General features: G+C 34.2%; 1 protein-coding gene across 5 annotated transcripts in view; it reads left to right on the top strand.

Moving 5' to 3' along the window:
• Positions 1-25,546, top strand: part of LOC149793394 (nicastrin-like) — a 60,543-nt gene extending 34,997 nt beyond the window's left edge. The window contains exons 11-18 of one of the 5 annotated variants that reach the window (XM_089967374.1): positions 512-599; positions 2,233-2,378; positions 3,163-3,295; positions 4,073-4,176; positions 10,419-10,546; positions 18,334-21,646; positions 21,884-21,916; positions 22,077-25,546. In XM_089967374.1, coding sequence (XP_089823500.1) covers positions 512-599; positions 2,233-2,378; positions 3,163-3,295; positions 4,073-4,176; positions 10,419-10,546; positions 18,334-18,346 — 612 coding nt within the window. In that variant the 3' untranslated portion in view covers positions 18,347-21,646; positions 21,884-21,916; positions 22,077-25,546. Of the gene's footprint in view, positions 1-511; positions 600-2,232; positions 2,379-3,162; positions 3,296-4,072; positions 4,177-10,418; positions 10,567-18,333; positions 21,818-21,883; positions 21,917-22,076 lie in introns of those variants that run through there. The other 4 variants (XM_089967372.1, XM_089967371.1, XM_089967376.1 and 1 more) reach the window with 4 other exon arrangements.
• Positions 25,547-25,913: the final 367 nt, after the last annotated feature.

Below are 25,913 nucleotides of genomic sequence, written 5' to 3'. Positions count from 1 at the left end.
TCCTAAAATGTGATGCTAATATAGTTTTACTGAAGTTTGATCTGATTGTTGAGTTCTCTGCACCTTAGATATCATCTTCAAACTTGAAAACGTCAATTGCTGTGGACTTCTACAGTGGCAGACATGCACTGTCTTGGGTCAAGAAAAGCAGACATCATGTCAAATCATTAACAGTGGGAGTGGGTTGTTCCCAGTTTTTTTCTGAAATGTGGCACTGTCACTGTGCTATTATTGCATGTGACATTCAATCTGGTTTTCACTGGATCACACCTCTTTGTTGGCCTCACCTAAAAATGTCAGGTTACTTTAACATTGATTTGTCCTATGTATTTCTTGGGCTTCATATAATCATCTTCCAAGAAACAGGGATTGAAAACTACTCATATTGCTGAAATGGTCAGTACCAAAACCTACATGACCTGCATAACTTTCATTTTAATCTTAAGCATTCTTTGGTAAATTCACATTATTGCTTACTAAAGGAAACAAAAAAGTTTACTTTGTCTTTCAGGTGACACATATGCTGTATTGCTTCCTGATTTCTCCTCAGTGTGAATTGTTCAAAGAAATCCTCACAGCAGATTTCTCAAAGGACCTAAGTAAGAACTCGTTCCTTCAGGCACAAAATTGACACCCATCAGGCACAATATTGACACCCATCAGGCACAATATTGACACCCATCAGGCAGATCTTAGTCATAACAGAAATTCCTCTTATACATTAAAGCATATATGCCCAATCCTCAAAATCAGCCTCTTTTTTCTTAGGTCTTTTTACAAATCAGACATGTTTTGTTGCACAGATGCAGGTAGGACACACATTTCCATGGAACACAAGTTTTTATTACAGCTGTACTGTGATGTCATTCTCATGTTTTGGAATGGTTTTAAAGATGGTTTAATTACATTACTGTCTCCACTGACATGAAGTTTTATACTGGACTTTTTAAATGATAGGTGTAACACACTTCCATGAAACACACACATACATACACATGCACAAACAAGCACACAAACACACACACAGACTCTTATAAATCTGAACCTCAATAAACCAAAATCCCCTCAAGACTGAAAACATGAATTTTTATTTTGATTACTGACTTTTTCTTTCTTTAATATCTTTCAGTTTTTCCCAGTAAATCAAAGCCCTCAGCTTAGTATACCAAAAACAAATTTGGATCCTAAATTTCAATTTTTCACTTACCCCCCACCCCACCATAAAATAGAAACTTATTTCAATCTTGGAAATGTATTTTATCTGCTTGATTCCAGGGACAGAATATTTCATCTGATTTAACAGTTTGTTATTGTTTGAACACAACCATATAACAGATAGGCACACACACACACACTCTCTCTCTCGGCTACCAGCCTGCTTGTTACATTTGAAACCAGTTACATGTTAACTAGAACTTGTGCAGAATCCGTTGTTACTAAAGATATTATTGTGCGATGCTGTGTGCTTGTACTTTTTTGGGAACTGATGGCTGCCAAATTTGCCTATGGAAACTTTCAAGCTCTGCCAAATGCTTAAGAGCTGTCTTAATGATTAGGGGACAAACAGTTTAATTTTTAGAACGGTAGGTTGGGGGTTTGTGATCTTTAAGGCTTGTGTTTGTTATTTTGCATTACTGCAAGATAATTTATTTTTTTAAGTAATGTATATGATAGGTTCTATAAATCGGAACAAGAATAATATTTTTAAAGATTTTTGAGAGATTGATTTTTTTTTATCTAAAAAAATCACATCCCCCTACCCTATTTGAAAAAGAATGAAGGGGTATAAAACTGAATACTTTAAACTATTTGCATTATGACAAATCTAGTATTCAAGATGTCTATTAATATTGCCTGCCAGGGTTGACTACCTGTATGCGTCAGTGGGAAAGTCACTTAGTTTCTGTTTTCTCAGCATGATAAAGCCAGTAATATATTGAAGGTCCCATTAAAATCCAAGCAGCCAACTATCCAGTCCTGTTGTGTCTTATCTGTAATGAATTTTATTTCTGCTCAGTAATATTTGATGGACTTAATGCATTGAAATCAAATTTCAATTGGTACTAGGCTTTGCATTAAGAAGGTCTCTGTCAGGTTTAGTTTTTACAGTTTTCGGAGAAAATGTGAATGAGTTATGGCCCTTTTGTTTGACTTAGAACTTGGTTACATTGTATTGGTTGAAGCATCAGGTTATATGGATGCATTTCTAACCATTTGATCATTTTCCTACAGGTGCTGCTCCCTACCCATTTTATGTTGGGGTAACAATCGTTAATAATCACATCACAGCACTGATAGAGAAGTTACTGGGTCTTTACGTAGGAGACAAAATGGACAACTATACCAGTGACAGGTGTGTCCAACCTAGTTCAGATAAGGTGGGTAAAATTTCACTTTTTTTTATTTGTTAACAATTTCTTACAGTTTAGAGAGTGCACTGACCTGACTGTATAGATGCCAGCAATACTTGTTGTCTAGAGACTGTCAATTGCTATTTTATCTATGCATTTTTACTTGACAAATGGAAAATGTTCATTATATTTTGTTTATGTATGTCTTGTTTATTACTGAAACATTACCCTATAAATGAAACTCCTGCTAGGTATTAGCTAGTCTCAAGTGTACTATGGGATGGACTGTTAGATAACCTAAAAATAATTATCAATTACTCATGACGAGGAAAAGTGAATCTACAAGGATAACAGTATCATGCTAAAAGTGCTCTCTCAAGGCTATTCAATTCAAGTTGGACTACATGTTCATTTCTTCATAGCCCATGATGGTACTACAGTCAGATTTGTCTTGGAAGACCACAACTGTCAGAGACCACCTGTCTCAATAGGCCAGATTTTAAGTGCATGGATTTATTAATATTTTCTAGTGTTGTGAATGACCACATGTCTTGAGAGACCATGATTGTTGTGTAGAAGGAATGGTCTTTCTTGACAGGTTCTTTTGTGTTTGAATTTGAAAATTGTTTGGTCCTGGTGTACTTTGTTATTTAGAACATAAATCAAACAGTATAATATATAGATATCAAACACAGTTGGCATAAGTCACTTTATTTTTAGATTCTCAATGATATTTATAGTAAATTTTTCTTTCTGTCAGTAAACTATTTTTGTTAGATTTGGAGACTAAACTATATTCTGCCTATTACAGGTATACCAGTATATGTGGATGCAGGGCCCACTGTTAGAAAACTCCACAAGTAGAGATGGGAAATGTATTAGGACTACATCTAATACGTCATTAGCAGTATCACCAGCATTTACAGCAGATGGCAACATAGATGGTGAGTATTTATACTACATCTGTCTCGATTAGAATTTGACTGTATTGTATCTAATGATCAACAGTATCCATCCATCTATATTGCAAATGCTTCCTTTCTTTTTCTGATATATTTGCAAGATTAGGATTCCTGTTATTTTTAGATATTTCATCCCCAAACTATTCGGACTCATCGTCCAATGAGTCCTCCATTTGAATGTACTTAGGTGACTTCAAAGATTAACATTTATAGATTGGAAAAGCCCTCTTTCTTGTTAACAACCTATCTTAAAGTCTGAATGTATGCAAATGAATCATACTACGACATAATTATTTACAAATGGGGGATCCCTGATATTGATCAATCAGAGAATACATCATAAAAATGAGATGTGCATGTGACTGGTGTACCATTCTGCAGTGTTGAGAGGAGTTATTGTTCCTGGAATGGTTTGCTGGTCAGCAGTGTTGAAAGGATTAAAGCTTGTATTGATGTATTAGTATGATCTGAGTTTACAGTAGTCAACCTCTAGAAAGGCCACCCTCATTATAAGGCCACTTCCCTGCTGCAGTAGGGGTGGCCTTATAAGAGGAGGACTACTGTATTAGTATGATCTGAGTTTACTCAGATTGCCAGTTACATGTCTAGTTTCAGATTAAGTTCTCAACCCTCCCCCCAAAAGAAGTATGTATGTTTTACATGCTTTAGTATCTATTCACACATCCTTGAGTGTGTTCTCTATTGCATACAAAGTATATTTTTATTGCCTATAAATAAATTCTTACAAACTTGTTTCAGAAAACAATTGGAGGTCAGGGCGATATTCTGCATGGGCAGAAAGTTCCTGGGCAACTGATGCTATCAGTATACGACTGTTTCTGATTCCTAATCCACAATTAGAGGTCAGTTTATGTAGTAATTAAATTGCTCATAGTAATTTAGCTATGTGTGCAGATAGAAATATTTTTGGCTCATCTCTAAACTACCAAGCTTCATGCATTTGTTTTGCCCCGTCTTCAGACTCTACATGATTTGCTTCGTTTAAAGGATATAATTGTGCATCTGAAAATCATTCTGACTGGACAACGTTTTTAATACCCTGCCACAAATTTGGAAGGAGTGTATAGTGTTATGTTTCTTGTCTGACTTTCTGTCCTTCTGTCTGTTATGCTTTGGGTAAGTTTTGAGTTTATGGACAGGAAATTAAGGAAATTGTGCAAACAAAGAGTGGTGGGACATTCATGTTCTATAATAATATTTCTGATTGTAATAAAGTATCTTACAAATATCTTGGAGTCCTATTTAATAGAGAATGAAGTCAGATTTTTCAGGCTTCCACCCATACACTTGTCCATGGCATACCATTAATACATTCATTGTATCAGACTGAGATGAGATAAAATATTTTGTGAGATTTGAGAAAATTCTGAGATTGTTTTTAATGAAGATATTCTGTATGCATTGATTTAAAATGCAAACAAAAAGAAATTGTCCTTTTGTTGTATTAATAAGTTTCAGATAATGTGGAATATACACAGTCACATCCTGAATGCCCCCTGGTAGTTTCATCTGTCCATTTACTCAGACTTGGTTGTATTATGAGAACACTTAGATTAATATTGTCTTCTGCTTCTACTTTTGATTTTTGCATCATAAATCAATTGATATAAAAGAAATATAAATAATATTTCCTGGAACAATCTTAGCACAAGATTGTATCTTTATGGGATAAAGTTAATTCAAGGAAAGAGACTGAGATCATCCAAAATTCTGTGAGATTTGTTTTTTAGCTCTTTGAAATGTGACAGTTATGCCATGGACAATTGCTGTAAAGGAACTAAAACTTCACTATATATTTAACCTTGATTTCAGCATCTAAGCAACAGTCTTAAATGCTATCATCATCTTGTAAATGAAAAACACAGTGTTTACATATTTATTGGAACATAATTGCATCCTGGCTTGCCAGTTATCATCATATATTAACTTACAAAAATACCTTTTAAGAATCAGTCATTTGATTGTACATAAGCTGTTTAGGTGTGTTTTCTTATATGTTAATTCTTTCATTCTTAATATGGAGGATTCTTTGACAATTGACAAATCACCAGAGTGAAAATGGTTCCTTTTTACTCACTACCATAACATTTTAATAACAGTTTTTTTCTTTCTTGGACAATAACGGTTTATTAATTAATATAGTTTCTAGATATTAGCCAAAGAAAGTTTTAAAATTCATTGGACTTTTTATTTCTGCTTGGTTTATAGTGACAATCTGCTATGTGTCAGAGCTTTTTGGTATATTGTGACAATCAGCTATGTGTCAAAGCTGTTTGGTGTATTGTGATAATCGGCTAGGTGTCAGCTGTTTAGTATATAGCAACAATCATCTAGGTGTCAGAGCTGTTTGGATATATAGTGACAATCAGCTGGGTGTCAGAGCTTTTTGGTATATTGTGACAATCATCTAGGTGTCAGAGCTGTTTGGTATATAGTGACAATCATCTAGGTGTCAGAGCTGTTTGGTATATTGCGACAATCAGCTAGGTTTCAGAGCTGTTTGGTATTTAGTGAAAATCAGCTAGGTGTCTGAGCTCTTTGGTATATTGTGACAATCAAGTGGGTGTCAGAGCTGTTTGGTATATTGTGATAATCAACTAGATGTCATAGCTGTTTGGTATGTTGTGGTAATCAAATAGGTGTCAGCATTAGAAGTAAATCATCTGACAGGTGATCACTGTTGCCACATGCACATACTTACTCATACTGAGCTATAAAAATCATTCTGTCAGCAAGTCAGTGGAATTTGTGTTTGACTAACAGTTGAATATGGAACCAGAAATCCATCTATAATCATTTTGTAAATGATGGATTGCTCCTATCTAGCCCTCTGTTCATGGCAAGAGGTGTGGTTAGAAGCCAGGAGCCAGGAATATTCCTTTTCTTGGCTTCTTTTGCCAGCTGCTTTCATAGGAGCTGTTGTTTCTGATAGGGGTTTGATCCATACTCCCACATCCCCAGACTGCTTTTTTGAATCCACTCTTTTTAAACTTAGGACATTGCTGCAAATAGATACCAGTTATTAAGGGTTTCACAGACTTTTTCATTCATTGTTTTTATCTGCGATAGTCTCCTGTAATTATGCATTCTTTTAGTTCTGACAGAATGCACTTTTGGTGCTAAGATAATTCCTCAGTCTATAAAGTTTTGGAGATTGTTTACTTTGGTTGTGTTCTTACATTAACCTGCTTTTGTAAGTTAGGCGAGTGATATGGTGCCTTCTTGAGCCTCTTTGTTGTACACAATTTATGAATGATTCTTTGGGGTGTATTAATTATTATTATTATTATTATAGGTAAGAAATGTTACTCATTCTTAATAAATATTTGCAAGATATTAGAATACAAAGTTCTGTATATGAAATATAAAGAGCAACATAAAAAAATTTGATTTCATTGCTTGCTGGTGGTTAAAAATTGGAGGGTACAAAAAAGTACAGACAGTATGGCTAGATACTGAATTAGAGAAGAATTTGCAGTGGAAGTGTAGAAACCTGGGTCCTGATAAAACCATTTTCTTTTTAATAAACCCAGCTTTTTAGTTTGGTACTCACTTTTAGCTCACCTGGCCCTCAGTCCTATTGATCTTATGGTATGGACCTGTGTCTGTCTGTTTATTTTCATCTGTTAATAATTACTCTTTTCAACTTCTCCAAAAGCACTAGATCAGTTTCAACCAAACTTTGCAGACAACATTCTGGCACACAAATGATGCCAGTCCAGCTCTTATATGGTCACCATTACTAAAAAAACACAACCATTATTTGGCTTATATTCAAAACCCATGGGTAAGACTTTGACCAAACTTGACATTAAACATCCTAAAGTTTTTAAGTTTTATAGAAATGATGTAGATCTGCCATCAAATAATACTTTTAAAAATAGAAAATCTTTTCAGCACTTTAAACAAAAAAACACAAAACAGACTTTGACAAAATTTTAGAAAATATCCTGGCATGAAGGCCTTTCAGATTTGTATAAATGATGCCAGTTGGCCATCAAATATGGCCACCATTACTAAAAATAGAAAAACCTTTCACTGACTTCATCTCCAGAAACAATTATCAAGATTCACTAAATTTGCCAGAAAAGCATCTTAACTTTAAGCTCTTTTAATTCTATCTAAATGATGCAGATCAGCAATCAAAAGTGGCCTTTATTACTGAAGATAGAAAACCTTTAAATACCTTTACAAATACTGCTGAAGTAAATATGACAGAATATTACAATGTGCAGGCCTTTCTAAATACAAATGATAATGATCATCTTTGAAATATAGCCATTATTTTTTAAATTAAAACAATCTTTAAATGACATCTTCTCAGATTTCACTTAGATTTGAAAACAAGCATTCTGTTATATGGGTTTTCAACATCGCACTTATGATGCTGATCTTCTGTCAAGTATGACTGCCATTACTAGAAAATATTTTTTAAAATCCTTTAAAGTGTCAAAAAGCATCACACACACCCAGATATCTTAGCCAGCAGTCCTGGTATTTGGCTTTGAGGTAGATATCAAGCATGTAAGAGATTTTGTTTTAATGCTGGTTTGTTAAAACTAGCAGCTCGTTATGAATATTTGTTAAAATATATGGTCTTATTTATATGCAGTTTTCTCAGCTTACACCATGTCAGTATTTCTCAGTACTAATATATTTTACCATGACAGAATTGTTATACTTATTAGTGATTGACCTACAGTGTCGGTATTTGCAGTACTAGTAATTTATATTTTGTGACAGAATTGTTCTGCTTACTAGTATTAGTACTTTTCAGTACTAATAAAATATTTTCTACAATGACAGAATTGTTCTACTTACTAGTGAAAGAATTACACTATGCCAATATTTTTCTGCACTAAATATATATTTTACTACAGCAAAATTGTTCTCCTTACTAGTGACAGACTTACATTATGTTTGTACTTTTTTAGTAGTAATAACATATAATACCAAGACAAAATTGTACTGCTTACTGGTGATATAATTACACTGTGCCAGTATTTGTCAGTACTAAATAATATATATTTTGCCATGACAAAATTGTTTTATTTACTAATGACATACACGTATAATCACAATGTCAACTCTCTGGCTTTGTCTCTAATTTTCACTTGAATGCATTTGGAAATTAATATCCCGGTTTTATACAGTTAATCCTTCAATTTACGTTGGTGTGTCCTTGAACACGACACTCCAATCATCTTGGCACTGAACAAACTATTTGTGTTGTTGTGATAACCAAACAACACTAATTATTTTAGCATTTATAAATAACACTATAACAATATTTATGAATAACACTAACACTTTAAATAATCCTGAATCTAATTTTAAACTTTCATATTACATTGTGCACCAATTATTGCAATCATGTCCTAATGGATACTTGATTTTGATTGACTAATGTTCATAACATATAGATTTTAACAGCATAGATTTTTCTCCTCTATAGTCCCATACTGTCAAATCAGAGGACACATATAAATAGTGAACACATTTTCTTGACTGTATGTTGTGTGCAGGTTTTACTGTAGTTTCACTGTGTCACTCGGCTGTATTTAACCTATGTGAAAAATAGGATAACAATCAGCTACTTCCTGGTGAGTTATTAGACATTGTTACATTATGTAATATAGGTCACAGCTATTGGAACTTAGTCCCATATATTTGAAACTTATCTGAATTCAAGCTCAAGCGCAGTATTTGCAAATTTTGACATACCAGTACACTGTCTCTTTGATTATATCACAGAATCATCAGACTTTCTGGATTAATATAACTGTTTGATCGACTGGCATGATAAATTTAGATGACATAGATAACATAGAATCAGTCTGGATTATCTTAACTGGTTTTTCTACTGGTATACTGAATTTGGATGATAAGTCAGTTGGAATAATTAAACTTTAAGATCATCTTAAGTTTCTCTCAGTATGGGTTTTAGTCTCAGCTCAGCCAACATGGGTATGTGAGAAAGCTTGCCAGTTTCCCATGGGTTGTCTTTTTCCCCCAGGTTCTTCCTATGCCAACTCTTCTGACCATTGCGTATAACCTGTCATGTCCTGCCAAAATTGGTGTTAAACCCACAAAACATAAAAATCTTTCACTGGCATGCTAAATTTACAGTTAGAATCATTAAATATAAGGATTATCATAAGTTTGGTTCCTGTACTGCCATGCTAAATTTACAGTTAGAATCATTAAACATAAGGATTATCATAACTTTGGTTCCTGTACTGCCATGCTAAATTTACAGTTAGAATCATTAAATATAAGGATTATCATCATTTTGGTTCCTGTAATGCCATGCTGAATTTACAGTTAGAATCATTAAACATAAGGATTATCATAACTTTGGTTCCTGTACTGCCGTGCTGAATTTACAGTTAGAATCATTAAACATAAGGATTATCATAACTTTGGTTCCTGTACTGCCATGCTAAATTTACAGTTAGAATCATTAAATATAAGGATTATCATCATTTTGGTTCCTGTACTGCCATGCTGAATTTACAGTTAGAATCATTAAACATAAGGATTATCATAACTTTGGTTCCTGTACTGCCATGCTGAATTTACAGTTAGAATCATTAAACATAAGGATTATCATAACTTTGGTTCCTGTACTGCCATGCTAAATTTACAGTTAGAATCATTAAATATAAGGATTATCATAATTTTTTTCCTGTACTGCCATGCTAAATTTTTTTGCTATAGTTACATTCGCTGAGTATCATGTCTGATTTAGAGATTTTGAGCTTGTACTCGAGTTTTGTGTTCCAAAAAGGTTTGAGAATATGGGGCCTTATCCCACAAATTGGATTAAATTATTTAAGCTATACAAAAGTAAAAACAAGTTGAAATGAAGAGTGGTGATATACCCATTCAGTTTCAAATCTGGGAAATGAGACATGGTATTCACTTTTCCATTGTCATTATCATGGTCATCATCAGTTTGTTATGGGTTTTGTTTAAAAAAAATTGACACTGTTTTCATCATGACATGCAGGCAAGATCCTTGTAATATTTTGTATTTACTGTACCTTGACCCTTATAGTCTTCAAATCCTTGCATATTTCAGATTGTAACACTGGTCATTGGTATGGTTATCTTGATTCTTTCATTCATCCTGTGTTTCATCTTTAACAAAAAGGCTTCAGTCATATTTGCCAACAATGTGGCAGAGAATTCTAGCTGCACCACAAGCCAGTAGGTGGCATTGTTGTTTTGTAAGTGCATGCATTGCTGTGTCTGTGAATGGACAATGTGGATTGTGTCATCAGCTGATTGAGTTGTATTGTAAGATGTTACTCATGTTTAACATGTTGCACTGCAAACAGCATAGACCCAGATCTGCCATCAAACAATGCATCAGCAGATTGGACTCAAAAGTTGTTGATCATTGTCATACTCATAAATCGGGCAAAAGCTTTGTACGATGCTCCGAATTTATGTTAAGTGACTTGGAGATCTGAGTCTATCTTGTAATACATGTGTCAATATGGTATTCATAAATAAGTATGTACAACAGTCAACATTTCTGCGATATCAGATTTTTAGGCAGACTTGTTAAATATGGTGCTGTTAGAACTTGTAACTACAATATTTACCGTATATATTGCATCATAATATAACAATTCATTTTTTCCTGTTTCTTTTCACTTAGGTCATGTGTCCCAAGACTTACGAAGCAAAATAAATTTGTGCTGTGTTTTTCTTCCCTGCCCCCCCCCCCCCACTACTGCATGTTGCAATAACATAGATAAACAAAATGCTTATATGGTAATAGAATGAAAGAAACTAACCTTATATTGTTATCATATATTCCTCTTTGTTCATCATGGGAAGTTTATTAAATAAAAAAGTATATCCACAAACTTGGGTATGTGAGAAAGCTTGCCAGTAGCTTCTCGTGGGTTGGTGGTTCTTTCTGGGGTTTTCCTGGGTTCTTCCTCCACCATTATTACTGGCCGCCATGTATAGCCTATTGGTGCTGAAAAATGGCATTAAACCCTACATCAACAACAATATCTACTGCAGTTTGTATTGATTATGTCAGATAAATAACACATTGTTCATTGATGTGAATATAGAGAAAATGAATCATGATTGGTTGTACTCCAAGGTTTTGAATATGTTATCAAATTGAAATCTGATCCAACAAAAAGAGAGAGAGAGATTGTGTTATATCCAGGTTAACTATATCACAGTAACTTGCCAATAAAATCATTATGAATCGCTTGCATGGGTTACAAAAAGTATTATTAAAGCAAGTTATTGCTGTGTATACTATTTGCCCTGTGAACATCTGTGCCCATTCATATCAATTATGATTACAGATGGCAAGCAAATAGAAGCCTGGGTGGTGAATAAACACAACTGGCAGAGATGCAATAAACTCATTGTTTGAACTTATGGACTGGATAATTAATACAATGGTTATTTTATTACAAAGCAAGCTGACCTCAGAAGACAACTTTGGACTTTTTTTTAGATGTGCCTCTTTTTTTTTAAATACAAAGTCTGCCAACATAAGGAAGCCAACTCTGCTTTCTTTTTACTGGTATTCACAGGAATTTTGAAAATAAATTGAAACAATTTAAAAGTTTTTAAAGAGATATAATCTAGTGCCTTGTGCATGGATATTAATGATGCTATGTTTCCTAGAAGATTCAGAGGAGAAAATAAAAAATAAATCATTCAATGAATTTCTGAAGGCCAGATGAATTCACCAACAATATGATCATTGACATGGATAAAACTCTGTTGTACTGTGATCTCTTTCCTAGATGGACTGCGAATAAGAAAGGGGTTAAAAGTCTGAGAACTGACATACTGGTGCAGATTTTAAAAAATATTACTTTAGTCCTTACAGTTTCCACTTTAGGAGATGTGTTGTCCGATGATAATTTTTCATGGCATGAGGAAGCTAAAAATATTCATGCACCAAAAGTATGGACCGTATGTGTGCAGGAAAAGGGTTGGGTTGATGAGAAGATGCTGCATTGGATTAAATTGTTGTAGTTCAAGTACACTCTTTCAAATTTTTTAAAATAAAATTTAAGTTTGAGTGCATTTTCTGACATGTAATTTTCAAATGCTTTAACAGCATCCCACAGCTTATGACAAAAAAATTGACATGTCCTAACAGCATACAGTGCACAAAAAATTTGCTTTAAAACTTAATTCATATTGTTCCAACAAATATATTGTCCCAGTATATACGGTAAATATGGTACCTATAATTTGGTGGTATAGTTAATTAGTTTCTTTTAGAAAAGCACATAGCTTTGTTTTATGTGAACATATCTTGTGCTTTACCTGTACATATGGCTTGAAGTTTACTGTCATCTTACAGAATGCAGCCATCATTTCAGACCTCAAAAAGATATTAATATTTGCAAAATTTAAATAAAACAATTTTTTTATTTTTTTGTCAAATGAATTCTTAAGATACATTTGTAAATTTAGTCTTTCAGCTTGTGACACAGTTTTCATTATACTGACTTTTATCTTAAAACAGGCATGTGCAAACTGGTCCACCCACTAGGTTTCATCATGCTTATTCACATCATAGTATGTGGCTTTAAAAATTGTGTATCTGGCCTGCACCCTGGAGGAAATTGCACATGCCTGGCTTAGAATTAATATATAGTTTCCCACTTTTGTGTCAATCTAATAATTGAAAATTGGCAATTATGGAAATGCTTTTCAAAGTTATTGTCTCTTTTAATATTCACCTTTTCTTTCCATAAGCTTCTCTAAGTAAAAGTAAGCGCTTCATTCTATCACTGATACTTGAACTAAGTAATGTATTTCATTCCCATGCTGTAGCATTGGATTTATAATTCATCTAAGTAGTGTATTTTGTTCCTGTGTTGTGACATTGGATTTATAATTGAATGTAGTCATTTAATTCATTCACATGCTGTAGCATTGTACATATAAGATACTGTTCTTCCATCCATATGTCTGTAACACTTTTCTCTTAAACTTCTTGATGGAATTTACTAAACTTGGTTACTGTCTTCATATGGTACCGTGCAAGAGGAATAAACTGTGGGGGCTTCCTTCTCTGGAAAAATCGGAGTCGGATGCCAGACATATTATATTAGGCTTTGCAATGGAAAGTCATCATGACCTATTGAAATTCCTCTGATTTGAAATTGCAGGCATGATCTTGGAAGTTTTTTAAGATTTTTTAATCACAGCCAGGTCTCACCAAGAAACGCATAGTCATGTTGCAATATTCTCACCAAAAATCTCACAGCCAGGTCTCACCAAGAAACTCACAGCCAAGTTGCAATATTCTCACTAAAAATCTCACAGCCAGGTCTCACCAAGAAACTCAACAGCCATGTTGCAATATTCTCACCAAAATCTCACAGCCAGGTCTCACCAAGAAACTCACAGCCATGTTGCAATATTCTCACAGCCAGGTCTCACCAGGAAACTCACAGCCATGTTGCAATATTCTCACTAAAAATCTCAGAGCCAGGTCTCACTAGGAAACTCACAGCCATGTTGCAATATTTTCACAGCCAGGTCTCACCAGGAAACTCACAGCCATGTTGCAATATTTTCACAGCCAGGTCTCATCAGGAAACTCACAGCCATGTTGCAATATTCTCACTAAAAATCTCACAGCCAGGTCTCACCAGGAAACTCGCAGGGGGCCCAGAGTGGCTGAGTGGTCTAAAGTGTTCTCCGCTACGGATCACTGCCATCTCGCCTCTGTCTGCGTGGGTTCGAGTCTCAGATTCAGCCAATGTGGGTATGTGAGAAAGCTTGCCAGTAGCTTCTTGTGGGTCGGTGGTTCTTTCTGGGGGTTTCCCGGGTTCTTCCTCCACCATTAATACTAGCCGCCATGTATAGCCTATCATGTGCTGAAAAATGGCGTTAAACCCTACAACAACAACAACAACCAGGAAACTCGCAGCCATGTTGCAATATTCTCACCAAAATGCTTTGAAATACTTTGGTTAGTTGTTGCCATTCACGTTGTAAAAAAAATGATTTGATACTGATTTGATAATGATTTGATACATCATAATACAGGGGGCCCCGAGTGGCCTAGTGGTCTAAAGCGCTCTCTGTTACGGATCACTGCCATCTCACCTCTGTCTGCGTGGGTTCGAGTCTTGGATTCGGCTAATGTGGATATGTGAGAAAGCTTGCCAGTAGCTTCTCGAGGGTTGGTGGTTCTTTTCAGGGTTTTCCTGGGTTCTTCCTCCATCATTAATACTGGCTGCAATGTATAGCCTATCATGTGCTGAAAAATGGCGTTAAACTCCACAACAACAACAACATCATAATACTGTAAAATGTCAGTTAACTCAGTGTGGATTATCCAGATTCTTCAGTACTTGCTGTGCAGCTCAAAATGGCAAGATCATTACATTATGATCTTATTTTTACCAAGGTATATTATAGCACTAAAAAATACCTCTCTACTCCCTGGGTGAAAAAACTCCCAATTTTGGAGTCATTCCATGCCTACCTCCTAATCCCATAATATCCCTCAACTTTTGCAGAGAACTCCCAATTATTACATTATGTCTGTCAATTTTCATTTCTCCTTCACCTGTGAATATTGTTGTGATTGTTGTTGTTGTTGTTGTAGGGTTTAATGCCATTTTTCAGCACACGATAGGATATACATGGCGGCCAGTATTAATGGTGGAGGAAGAACCTGGGAAAACCCAAGAAAGAACCACTGACCCATGAGAAGCTACTGGCAAGCTTTCTCACATATCCACATTGGCTGAATCTGAGACTCAAACCCACGCAGACAGGTGAGATGGCAATGATCCGTAATGCAGAGCGCTTTAGACCACTCGGCCACTCAGAGCCCTTATTTTTGTTGTGATGAAATAAGTATTATTCTGCAAGGGATTTTTGGTCTTCAGTAAATAGACTTAAATTTAAGCATTATTCATGTAAATTTATGGGTTTTTTTTTCACACTGCACAATACTAAAATAAAAAAATAAACCACAACATTAAATAAAGAAACCACAACAATAAAATTGTCAGCAATTAGTTTCCTTCCCAAAAATGATCACTGTGAATGCTGTGTAATTTTCTCAGGAAACAAAATAGTATTCCTATTCCCACCAAAGAAACTGACACATGTAAATTCCTGGTGTTACTGTACCATAAATATATATATATATATATATATATATATATATATATATATATATATATATATATATATATATATATATATATATATATTGTTAATTGCCATTATCAAATTAAAAGAAATAATGAGAAGAAAAAAACATAAAAACATATAATACAGCATATGTGCCCCACAAATAAATATGTTAGATGGTAAACAGTGTTAAATGCCTTATGAGTTGACCCTAAGGAAATAAGGTGGGATATAAAGCGTGGGACAAATAGTTACCACATCTAAGGTTGCATGAGATTGCAGATTTTAACAGTTAAATTGCATTCACTAACTTGTGGTACCGTTAGTTACAACAAAATATGGCATTGTTTATTTGTCAATCAATTGCTGGTGCTTTCATACACACACTGTAGAACATGTTTTTTTAAACATATGTTGGGGGGGTCCTTTTCACAAAATAATTGCAATGATAAATGTTTAACTGTTAATTAGTCACAGTTGCTTTCTTGCTTGTTTACTTAAGTTTAACCTTTAGCTATTGTGTAATGTGGCCACAGCTGACCAGAATATGAAAGGCGGGCACATCACATGGGGGAAAATAAGGTGCATCACAGAAAAAACACTCTTTGTTTCCTTTGATATATATATATATATGTTCAAATCACCCAACAACATACATGTACAGTACTGGCTGCATCAGAGTTATTTATGTATGTGATAAAGGTTAACAAACTCTCTGAGTCTACAGGTAGTACTATCAAGTTCTTGTATAGAGTCAGTTTCAGGACCATACTTCTATGTGGAAATTTATATATTGTAAAAAAATGTTCAAGAATTTAAGATGTTGACAGAGTTTTAATTTTAATAGAATTTAGGGAGTTTTCCAATGGTTTTCTTTATTCCATTCTGTATGAGTACATTTTCAAAATTTGTGACTAGGTTGCACAAATTGCAAAAATTAAACCACTGAGAAAATTCCATGTGTACTTTTGGTTATACAGTTTTGAGAACCTTTGGATGAGATCCTGTTTTTCATGAAATTATAGTTTGTAAATACAGCTTTTGAATTGAGAAAAGCATGCAGGGATAATCATCTATCATGTCCCATAATATTACTCAAATTTCCAGAGTAGACGATGAATTTAGCCCTCCCCCAATAACACTGATATGTTTGATTAATCCATTGTAGTAGAAAATGGATTCATGATATTTTCTATTCAGATATGTTCCTTTTCAGCTAGTTATCCATTATGAACTAGCTTTTAGTTTGTTATTCTTTGTCTTTAATTTTTCTTCTTAAGCCTTGTGCAGAGTATTAAATTGTATCCTTTTACAGTCTTTTTTAAGTCCTGAACATCATTTATGCTTCTTTACATTGCATTACACTAGCAGATATCAGCAACTTAAATAAAAAATTGGCAGCACAAGGTACAGAATTATTATCAAATAGGTTGAATCACCATCTGACCATTTTGACCATCTTTGGCAATTTTAGTGATCATGAGTGCAACTTAGACACTTCAAAGCAATAATAAAGTAAAAGTGAAACTTTATCAAGCTCAAAGGTGCAGTATGTGATGTTTCACTCAGTACATTGTATAGGCTTGCAGTAGTTTAGACTTTCAGTTTCATTTATTTAATATTAAAGTAGTTTATTAGGTTTTCAAATAACACTTTACTTTTTTTATACAATTACCTTTTGGTGTAACATATTTTGTATGTTATCTGTGTCCATCTGTTCATTAACATTTCTTTTTCGAATGATAACATTTACCTTTACCAAGCTTTACAGACAAGCTCTTGACAAAGAAGTAATCAAATTGGGACCAAAAGTTCAAAGGTGAAGGTTGTTGTGACTGAAAGGAGAAAAATAGTTTCTGCCCAAATATTTTAGTTCCCAGTTGTGTACCTTCATCAAAAGTTTGTGGATGACTTTTGATTTTGGTTTTTGTTCTCAATCCATGCCATTTAATTTTCATTGCATTTTTTAATGGTTTATATCTACTTTGATAGTTCTGCACATAAAAGCTTTGATCCTTCTTATCAGAAATCCTTATCTATGTTCAGGAGAACGGTATTTTTAAATTAATTTTTGCCCACTATCCAGATTTTATTTATGTATGTATCTTTTAGGAGTGGGTTTTGAATGTGTTCAGGTGCCTAATTGGGGGATTATGAAGTCATAATTAATCCTATTAATTACAATTGGTGATTCATTCCTGTGATCATAAAGCAGAAGATGATAAATCATACGAGGTTACATCAAAATTTAGAATTCGGGGAAAAAAAATCCCATATCATTAATGCATAGATAACATCATTAGTTTAAACCTAGAGATGTTGAATAAACTTGTAGTTTTAGGTTAAGAAAAGAACCATTTCATTATTCTTTGTCATATAAATGCAGTAGTTACTTAAATGGAGATAATTACAGGGCTGTCATGGGGATATGTTTCTTTCACTAGCACGAATCTAATGAATTCTTTTTCTCCAGAGGCATGTTAAGACCATCATGTAACATTGACAGTTTTCGCTCATTATAGGGTCTATCACATTAACGAAAGTCTGACTTACCAATGTTTTATTAAGTTGGAATTAATTGGAATGATAAAAACTAAATTTTTGAAGTTTGTTTACCCAAATGACGAATAATAAACCACATTAATTTGTTGCATTTTTAAAGTCTGTTATATCAGATATAAGAATTCTTTATTTCAGTCTACATAGTCCATAATATTTTATATTTTTATCGTCAGCTTGAAGTAAGGCAGGGACTAGCAATGTTGTGTTGCCATCTTTTTAACTGTAGATATTGTCATAATCATTATCATCATCATCACTGTTATCTCTATTTGCAGCGTGCCATCCTAGCCATAGGATTGATATTGTTGGTGTTATCTGGCCTACTGGGATATTTCTGTCATTCCAGAGGAGACCTTCTCATTGCACATCCAAGGGACTTCTTAAGGAGATATTAAAATCAATGGAAATCCTGTGTATAGACTGAAAGCATCTTCAAATTGTGTTATATATATATATATATATATATATATATATATATATATATATATATATATATATATATATATATATATATATATATATATATTTCTGCAGAAGCTTATAATTGCATATGAATAGTGATAAATGCTTTGTTAAACTCTTCACCTAAATGGATCTTCTGTAAGCCAGTCTTCCCTGTAAACTGCCCACATGTTTTTGGTCCCAGCTAGTTTCTTATGATATTAATACACCTTTCTACAAACTTTGACAATGTATATATTTTGTTTCTAAATAAAGACAAGCCTTACTCATCTATCAGAACAAATATTTAAATGCTTATTAAGTTTTTAGTTTAATTTTAAGCCTTTGAATTACTTGATGAAGTAATTAATCAGTTTAGATATGCATCAGAATGTAAATAAGTATTAAATGAAATTCATAACTCAGGACCAGAAGCATGGGCAGTGACAGCAGTGGGGTGTGTGTGTGTGTGTGTGTGTGTGTGTGTGCATTGCAATTGGAAGAATTTAATATTTTTAGTAATGATGGGAATTAATCATTATTGTGCTGAAAAGTGGAGTTTTTTTTCTCCCTCAGAACAGAAATTAGGGACTCTGATTCCCTTTGTACCATACAAAAATCATTGTTAATAGAGGCTAATTATATATTTGTAGAAGATTCTAATTGTAAATTGTGACATTTAATTAATTAATAACTCTAATACACTTGTACAAAACAGTAGGATCTGGTCTCGGAGATTCACCTCTTGTTCAAGAAAATATAGTCTTATAAGACATTGGTATGTCACATTTGATCCATACATTAACAATCTGACCCTGGTTTCAGTAAAATTCTAAATATTTCTCCACAAATTGGCATGTTATGTTATCCTGCATGCCGTATGTACTAGCTTATTAGATGAGGCAAAACTCAAACAACATAGACACCGATCTGCTACTGCATAATGTGCAAATCATGGTCTGTGTTGTTTGCACTATTGATTACTCCTAACAACTGCGCAGATCCAGATCTGCAAGAAAAGTGAATTTTGTGTTTGACTTTGTATTTCTGGTACAGAAGTACATGTACTTAATTTGCTACAAGATTTTATGCCCATATAGTCATCTCATTCATTACATTTATGATAGCTTTATTTTCCATGTACATTAAAGTAGGACTCGGTGATATTTTTTCAAGGACTCCACATTTGTGTGCACAGTATCTATGGAAATGATTGGTAGATATTGTAATAAATTTGAGAATACAGTGAAATGTTTCATGATTGCAGTTGCTCTGGACCAAATTAAAGTTTGGCTTTGAGTTTTTGTTTTTATTTTCTTAAGTTCTCTATTTTCACTGAAAAAATGGATGCGACCATTTGCCCTCTCACATGCAAACAAATTTGTAATATGTTTGGAATAGTCAACATTTATAAAGATGTAAATAGTAATTAGTTTTAATTACTTCTGTATGTTTCTTTATTGGAATTTTGGCCCGCAAAAATTGAATCCCTGATAGCCTATGGCATTCTGTCTACACTCTGTTGCTACGAATAGTTTGTATTTCTAAATATAAGGCACTTTCTATATTTATATGTTATGACATTTTTAATCAGTTCATTGTTAAATGGTAAAAAGAAGGAAAGGCTTAAAATATTTATAATTTAGATTACACGTACAGTATTTAAAAGGATATTGGTCTTTGCTTATGATCATAAAAAGGAACAGGATTATCAATGTCTTACAGGTTATATTCATCCCATTAAAGTCATTAGCTATCCATATTTCTAATATCTTGATTATTTTATTTGGTATGGCATTAAGCTATTTAAACAACAGACACATACACTGATTAAGTTTCAGTTTGATGGATTCGTGTCAGTGTACAGTTTAGTTTTAGGACCAGAATTTATTTTGGTGTTGAGAGTATAGCTGTTTAAGTTACTGAGTTAAATATTGTTGAATTTAAAGAAGGAAAGATTCATGACCAGGAACATGATTCGGTTTTAAAGTAATGTGTATTGGCAAAATCAACACTTACTGTGCAGATTTAAACAACCTGATTATTACATTATGAGTATTATCATCAATAAAATGTCACTTTTTAGGCTGGTGTTTTGTAGCGTGATGTCACTTTTGACCTAGGTGTATCATAGTGTGATGTCACTTTTGACCTAGGTGTATCATAGTGTGATGTCAATTTTGATCTAGGTGTATCATAGTGTGATGTCACTTTTGACCTAGGTGTATCATAGTGTGATGTCACTTTTGACCTAGGTGTATCATAGTGTGATGTCACTTTTGACCTAGGTGTATGATAGTGTGATGTCACTTTTTACATAGGTGTATCATAGTGTGATGTCACTTTTGACCTTGGTGTGTCATAGTGTGATATCACTTTTGACCTAGGTGTATCATAGTGTGATGTCACTTTTGACCTAGGTGTATCATAGTGTGAAGTCACTTTTGACCTAGGTGTATGATAGTGTGATGTCACTTTTTACATAGGTGTATCATAGTGTGATGTCACTTTTGACCTTGGTGTGTCATAGTGTGATGTCACTTTTGACCTAGGTGTGTCATAGTGTGATGTCACTTTTGACCTAGGTGTGTCATAGTGTGATGTCACTTTTGACCTAGGTGTGTCATAGTGTGATGTCACTTTTGACCTAAGTGTTTCATAGTGTGATGTCACTTTTGACCTTGGTGTATCATAGTGTGATGTTTGACCTAGGTGTATCAGTGTGTGATGTCACTTTTGACCTAGGTGTATGATAGTGTGATGTCGCTTTTGACCTAGGTGTATGATAGTGTGATGTCACTTTTGACCTAGGTGTATCATAGTGTGATGTCACTTTTTACCTAGGTGTATCATAGTGTGATGTCACTTTTGACCTAGGTGTGTCATAGTGTGATGTCACTTTTGACCTAGGTGTGTCATAGTGTGATGTCACTTTTGACCTAGGTGTGTCATAGTGTGATGTCACTTTTGACCTAGGTGTGTTATAGTGTGATGTCACTTTTGACCTAGGTGTCTTAGTGTGATGTCACTTTTGACCTTTTGACCTAGGTGTATCATAGTGTAATGTCACTTTTGACCTAGGTGTATCATAGTGTGATGTCACTTTTGACATAGGTGTGTCATAGTGTGATGTCACTTTTGACCTAGGTGTGTTATAGTGTGATGTCACTTTTGACCTACGTGTCTTAGTGTGATGTCACTTTTGACCTTTTGACCTAGGTGTATCATAGTGTGATGTCACTTTTGACCTAGGTGTATCATAGTGTGATGTCACTTTTGACCTATGTGTATCATAGTGTGATGTCACTTTTGACCTATGTGTATCATAGTGTGATGTCACTTTTGACCTAGGTGTATCATAGTGTGATGTCACTTGTGACCTAGGTGTATCATAGTGTGATGTCACTTTTGACCTATGTGTATCATAGTGTGATGTCACTTTTGACCTAGGTGTATGATAGTGTGATGTCACTTTTGACCTATGTGTATCATAGTGTGATGTCACTTTTGACCTAGGTGTATCATAGTGTGATGTCACTTTTGACCTAGGTGTATCATAGTGTGATGTTTGACCTAGGTGTATCATAGTGTGATGTCACTTTTTATCTAGCACTGTCATCTGTGAACTGTGAGATAGAGATTGAAAGTGAAATTACATGGTTGCAATTTTATCTCTTATTAAATAAATAATGAAAAAAATTATTCAATACATTTTTGATAATCACAGATAACAGTTCTGTAAAGGTAAATATTAAAGTCCAAGAAAAGAATATGAGACCATTTAATTTTTTTTATTTATTTATGACCTGCTATAAATCAGGTGTACATATGTGCTTTCTTTTGTGGAAGTTGGTCATTGCATCATACTTAAGAAAGTCAATTCTTAAGTGTAGTTTTTCTTTTTCATAAGAGGAGACTACGATCTTCAACTTATGCAAATTTAATGAATATTTAAATAAGATTATCAGAAGGAAATTGCATCAACCTACATGCAAGTGATTTAGTATAGTAATGATTGGACCCTTAGCTACTTACAAAAATCGGTTTTTAACAGATTTGAAAATTTCATTATTTCACAAACGATCATCCTTAGGGCATTTTGGTTTAAAGTGGTTTCCCACTTGGAAAGTTTCAGTGTGCTTTCTTTGATAATGTATAATAAAAAATTGAGAAACAGTCCCACATGTGAGAAAGTTTTTATGTGGTTTTTATGTAAGAAAAATTAAATATGGGCATAGCTTCCAATATACATGCTTTTATATTTGAAAAGCTTATTTAGATGGTATTTGATTTTTGTATACTCTGCCGGAGAATATCATTAGTGGTCTGTTGATGATTTATTATGATATTTTGTTCTATTTTATCATGATTTGCAGAACCAGGATGTTATAACTTTGTGTGTCTGAACAAGTTTCACAATGACATGTTGTCAACAGGTTATTGTTTGTATTAATACTGTGATTTATTTTCTTGTTGAATAGTTTCAATCTGTCATTAATTGATGTGGATTGAATACTCTTTTAGACCTTAATTGTGTGTGTGTATGTATGTGTGTGTGTTTGATTTGGATTTTTATTGTAGCTTTTACAATGTTTCAGTCATATCCCTACGATGTCTGCAGTGTGACAGTTTATAGTGATGTCTAGCACTGGGGTATCATGTAGCATGATGTCCCACCCAGTTACATTATCCTGACACCAGGCTGATCAGTCCTAATACTAACCTCTTAATGCTGAGCGCCAAGCAAGGCAGCTGTTAGTACCATTTTTGTAAGTCTTTGGTATGATTCGACTGGAGATCGAAGCCACGACCTCCCGCATCCGACCTTAATTGTGTGAACAAGGTTGGAAATTTAATCACAGTGTACTTTATATCCTTGGTGACTTTGCATATGCTTCCAGATTGTGAAGGGGCCTCAGGTGGCCGAGTGGTCTAAAGTGCTCACTGTTCTGGATCACTGCCATCTCACCTCTGTCTGTATGGATTAGAGTCTCATGCTCGGCCAAAGTAGCTATGTGAGAAAGCTTGCCAGTAGGTTCTTATGGGACATTGGTTCTTCCTGGGGTTTTCCCGGGTTCTTCCTCCACCAGTTATACTGGCTGCCATGTATAGCCTATCTTGTGCTGAAAAATGGTATTAGATCCTACAACAACAATCAGATTGTGAATTACGTTGTTTCCATTCACTCTGACGCTGTTAAAGGTATGCTGTACCATGTATACTCACTTATAAGTCAATTCAAACTGTAAACAGCAAAGATCCATAGCATAATGTAGATCAGGGTCTATGTAGTTTGTTCTACTGATTACTCCTAACAAACTGCACAAACCCAGATATCCCAGCACTCTATGCAATGGCAGATCTGGGTCTGTGCAGTTTGCAGTTGGACTCGTCTTTTAAATGAGTACATGTGGTAGGCAAAGTTGCATTATACTGAGGTTCGCTATATGGAAAAATATAATCCAGTCAGAAACATATAATGAGACTGCCTTATAATGAAGTACATCATACTTATAATTGTACTACCTGTTAATGAAATGGGATCCATGACTGTCACTATAGCAGCCTTCAAACAGGAGCCATTTTGTAATGATTGGCGCTGATGTGAGAGATTATACCTGTGTTTTACCAATGTGCTTTATAGTGTGGCACAAATGTACAAATATTCTGTGAGTTTTCATTGGCACACATTTCATTGCTTGGCTGACAAATAGATTTTTCTTCTCAGTATCTATATATTTGGAAATGGCTTCATGGCAAAGCCATTTTATGTTGGGTATTTCAACTCACTGGACAGTCATAGAGTTTGGAGATTCACCAGATGGCAGTAGAGAACAGAGAGAGATGGAGAGAAGTCATCTGTGGTGTCCGAACGACATCTTGGGTTAGGGGATTGATGGTGATGATGATAATTTCAAAACTGGGGCTTGTAGCAACCGTGAAAGCCACAATATTTGGTACCTTACACAAAAGGTGAATGCACAATTTGATTCCTTACGAATCAAGGTGAATTCACAGTTTGTTACCTTACCATTCAAGGTGAATGCATAATTTGGTACCTTATGAATCTAGGTGAATGCACAGTTTGCTACCTTACCATTCAAGGTGAATGCATAATTTGGTACCTTATGAATCTAGGTGAAGGCACAGTTTGCTACCTTGCCAATCAATGTGAATGCACAATTTGATGCCTTACAAATCAAGGTGAATGAAAAATCTGGTATCTTACCAACCAAGGTGAATGTGTAATTTGGTACCATATGAATGAAGGTGAATGCACAGTTTGGTACCTTATGAATCAAGGTATAATCACAGTTTGATACCTTATGCATCAAGGTGAAGCCACAATTTAGTACAATATGAATTGAGGTGTATGCACAATTTGGTACCTTATGAATCAAGGTGAATGCACAATAAGGTACAATATGAATCTAGGTGAATGTACAGTTTGGTACTTTATGAATTAAGGTTGGTGCACACACAATAATTTTAATAACGAATAAACCCCTTTGGTTTAGAGCTTGATTTTTCTCAGGCCTGCCTTTGTGGAAGTATAATGTAGCAATCAGTTCCAAATACATGTATATATATATCCTGTCCATCTATCCACATCATGGTCTGTGGTAAAGTCTTTTAGATTAAGCTTGTTGTCAACATTTATTTATTTCTAGCTTGATCAAAATTTGACTTGACTAAAAGGGGATGTCTTGTTAATAACTTGCTGAATACTGATACTTTGGCAAAGAACTTAATTTTTTGTAGTTTAAAAAAAATAATATCAGATATCGGCAAGAATTTTTGTTCTTGTTTCTTATGATGGCAAATAGTGCAAAGGCATATGATGCATCATTTAATGCACCAGAAACAAATTACCACTAGGCTGATTTAGCATGTAATTTAATAGGTTGTAGAGTAATTATTGCACATGTATTTTGATGTTACTCTTACTGGGGCCAAGGGATCAATATTTTATCACTGATAATTGTAATAGATATGTAAGGTTCCTGCTTCCAATACAGGTGTTGAATAAATCTTTTTATTTTAATATATATGTTTTGTTCTTTTGTCTCCTAGCTGTTTGCAAAAGCAAAAAGGACAAAGTAATAATTTTTCTCTATATGTCCGTTCTCTCTCTATGCATCATGCAATTGTTTATGCTATGTCATTAAAACCATTGGAGATAAATGGTTGTAACTTGGTATTCTTGTATGTCCTCAACAGATGTCATATTGTATACCACATTGGGGTCCTATCTTTGAGGTCAAGATCATGGAAAAGTATTTTATGTTTTCACTTTCCTTTCTGTTCCATAACTTTTTAGCAATTCAGGTTAAATTGGTGACATTTTGTATACTCATTATTTAGTGTGTTCCATGAAATTTCTTATCCATTATGTACTTTTTGAAACACCTTT

This window comes from Sinohyriopsis cumingii, chromosome 8, assembly GCF_028554795.1.
Source record: "Sinohyriopsis cumingii isolate HCF-2022 chromosome 8, ASM2855479v2, whole genome shotgun sequence".
In the NCBI taxonomy this organism is placed as follows: Eukaryota; Metazoa; Mollusca; class Bivalvia; order Unionida; family Unionidae; genus Sinohyriopsis; species Sinohyriopsis cumingii.
This window is presented reverse-complemented; position numbering and strand designations above follow the sequence as displayed.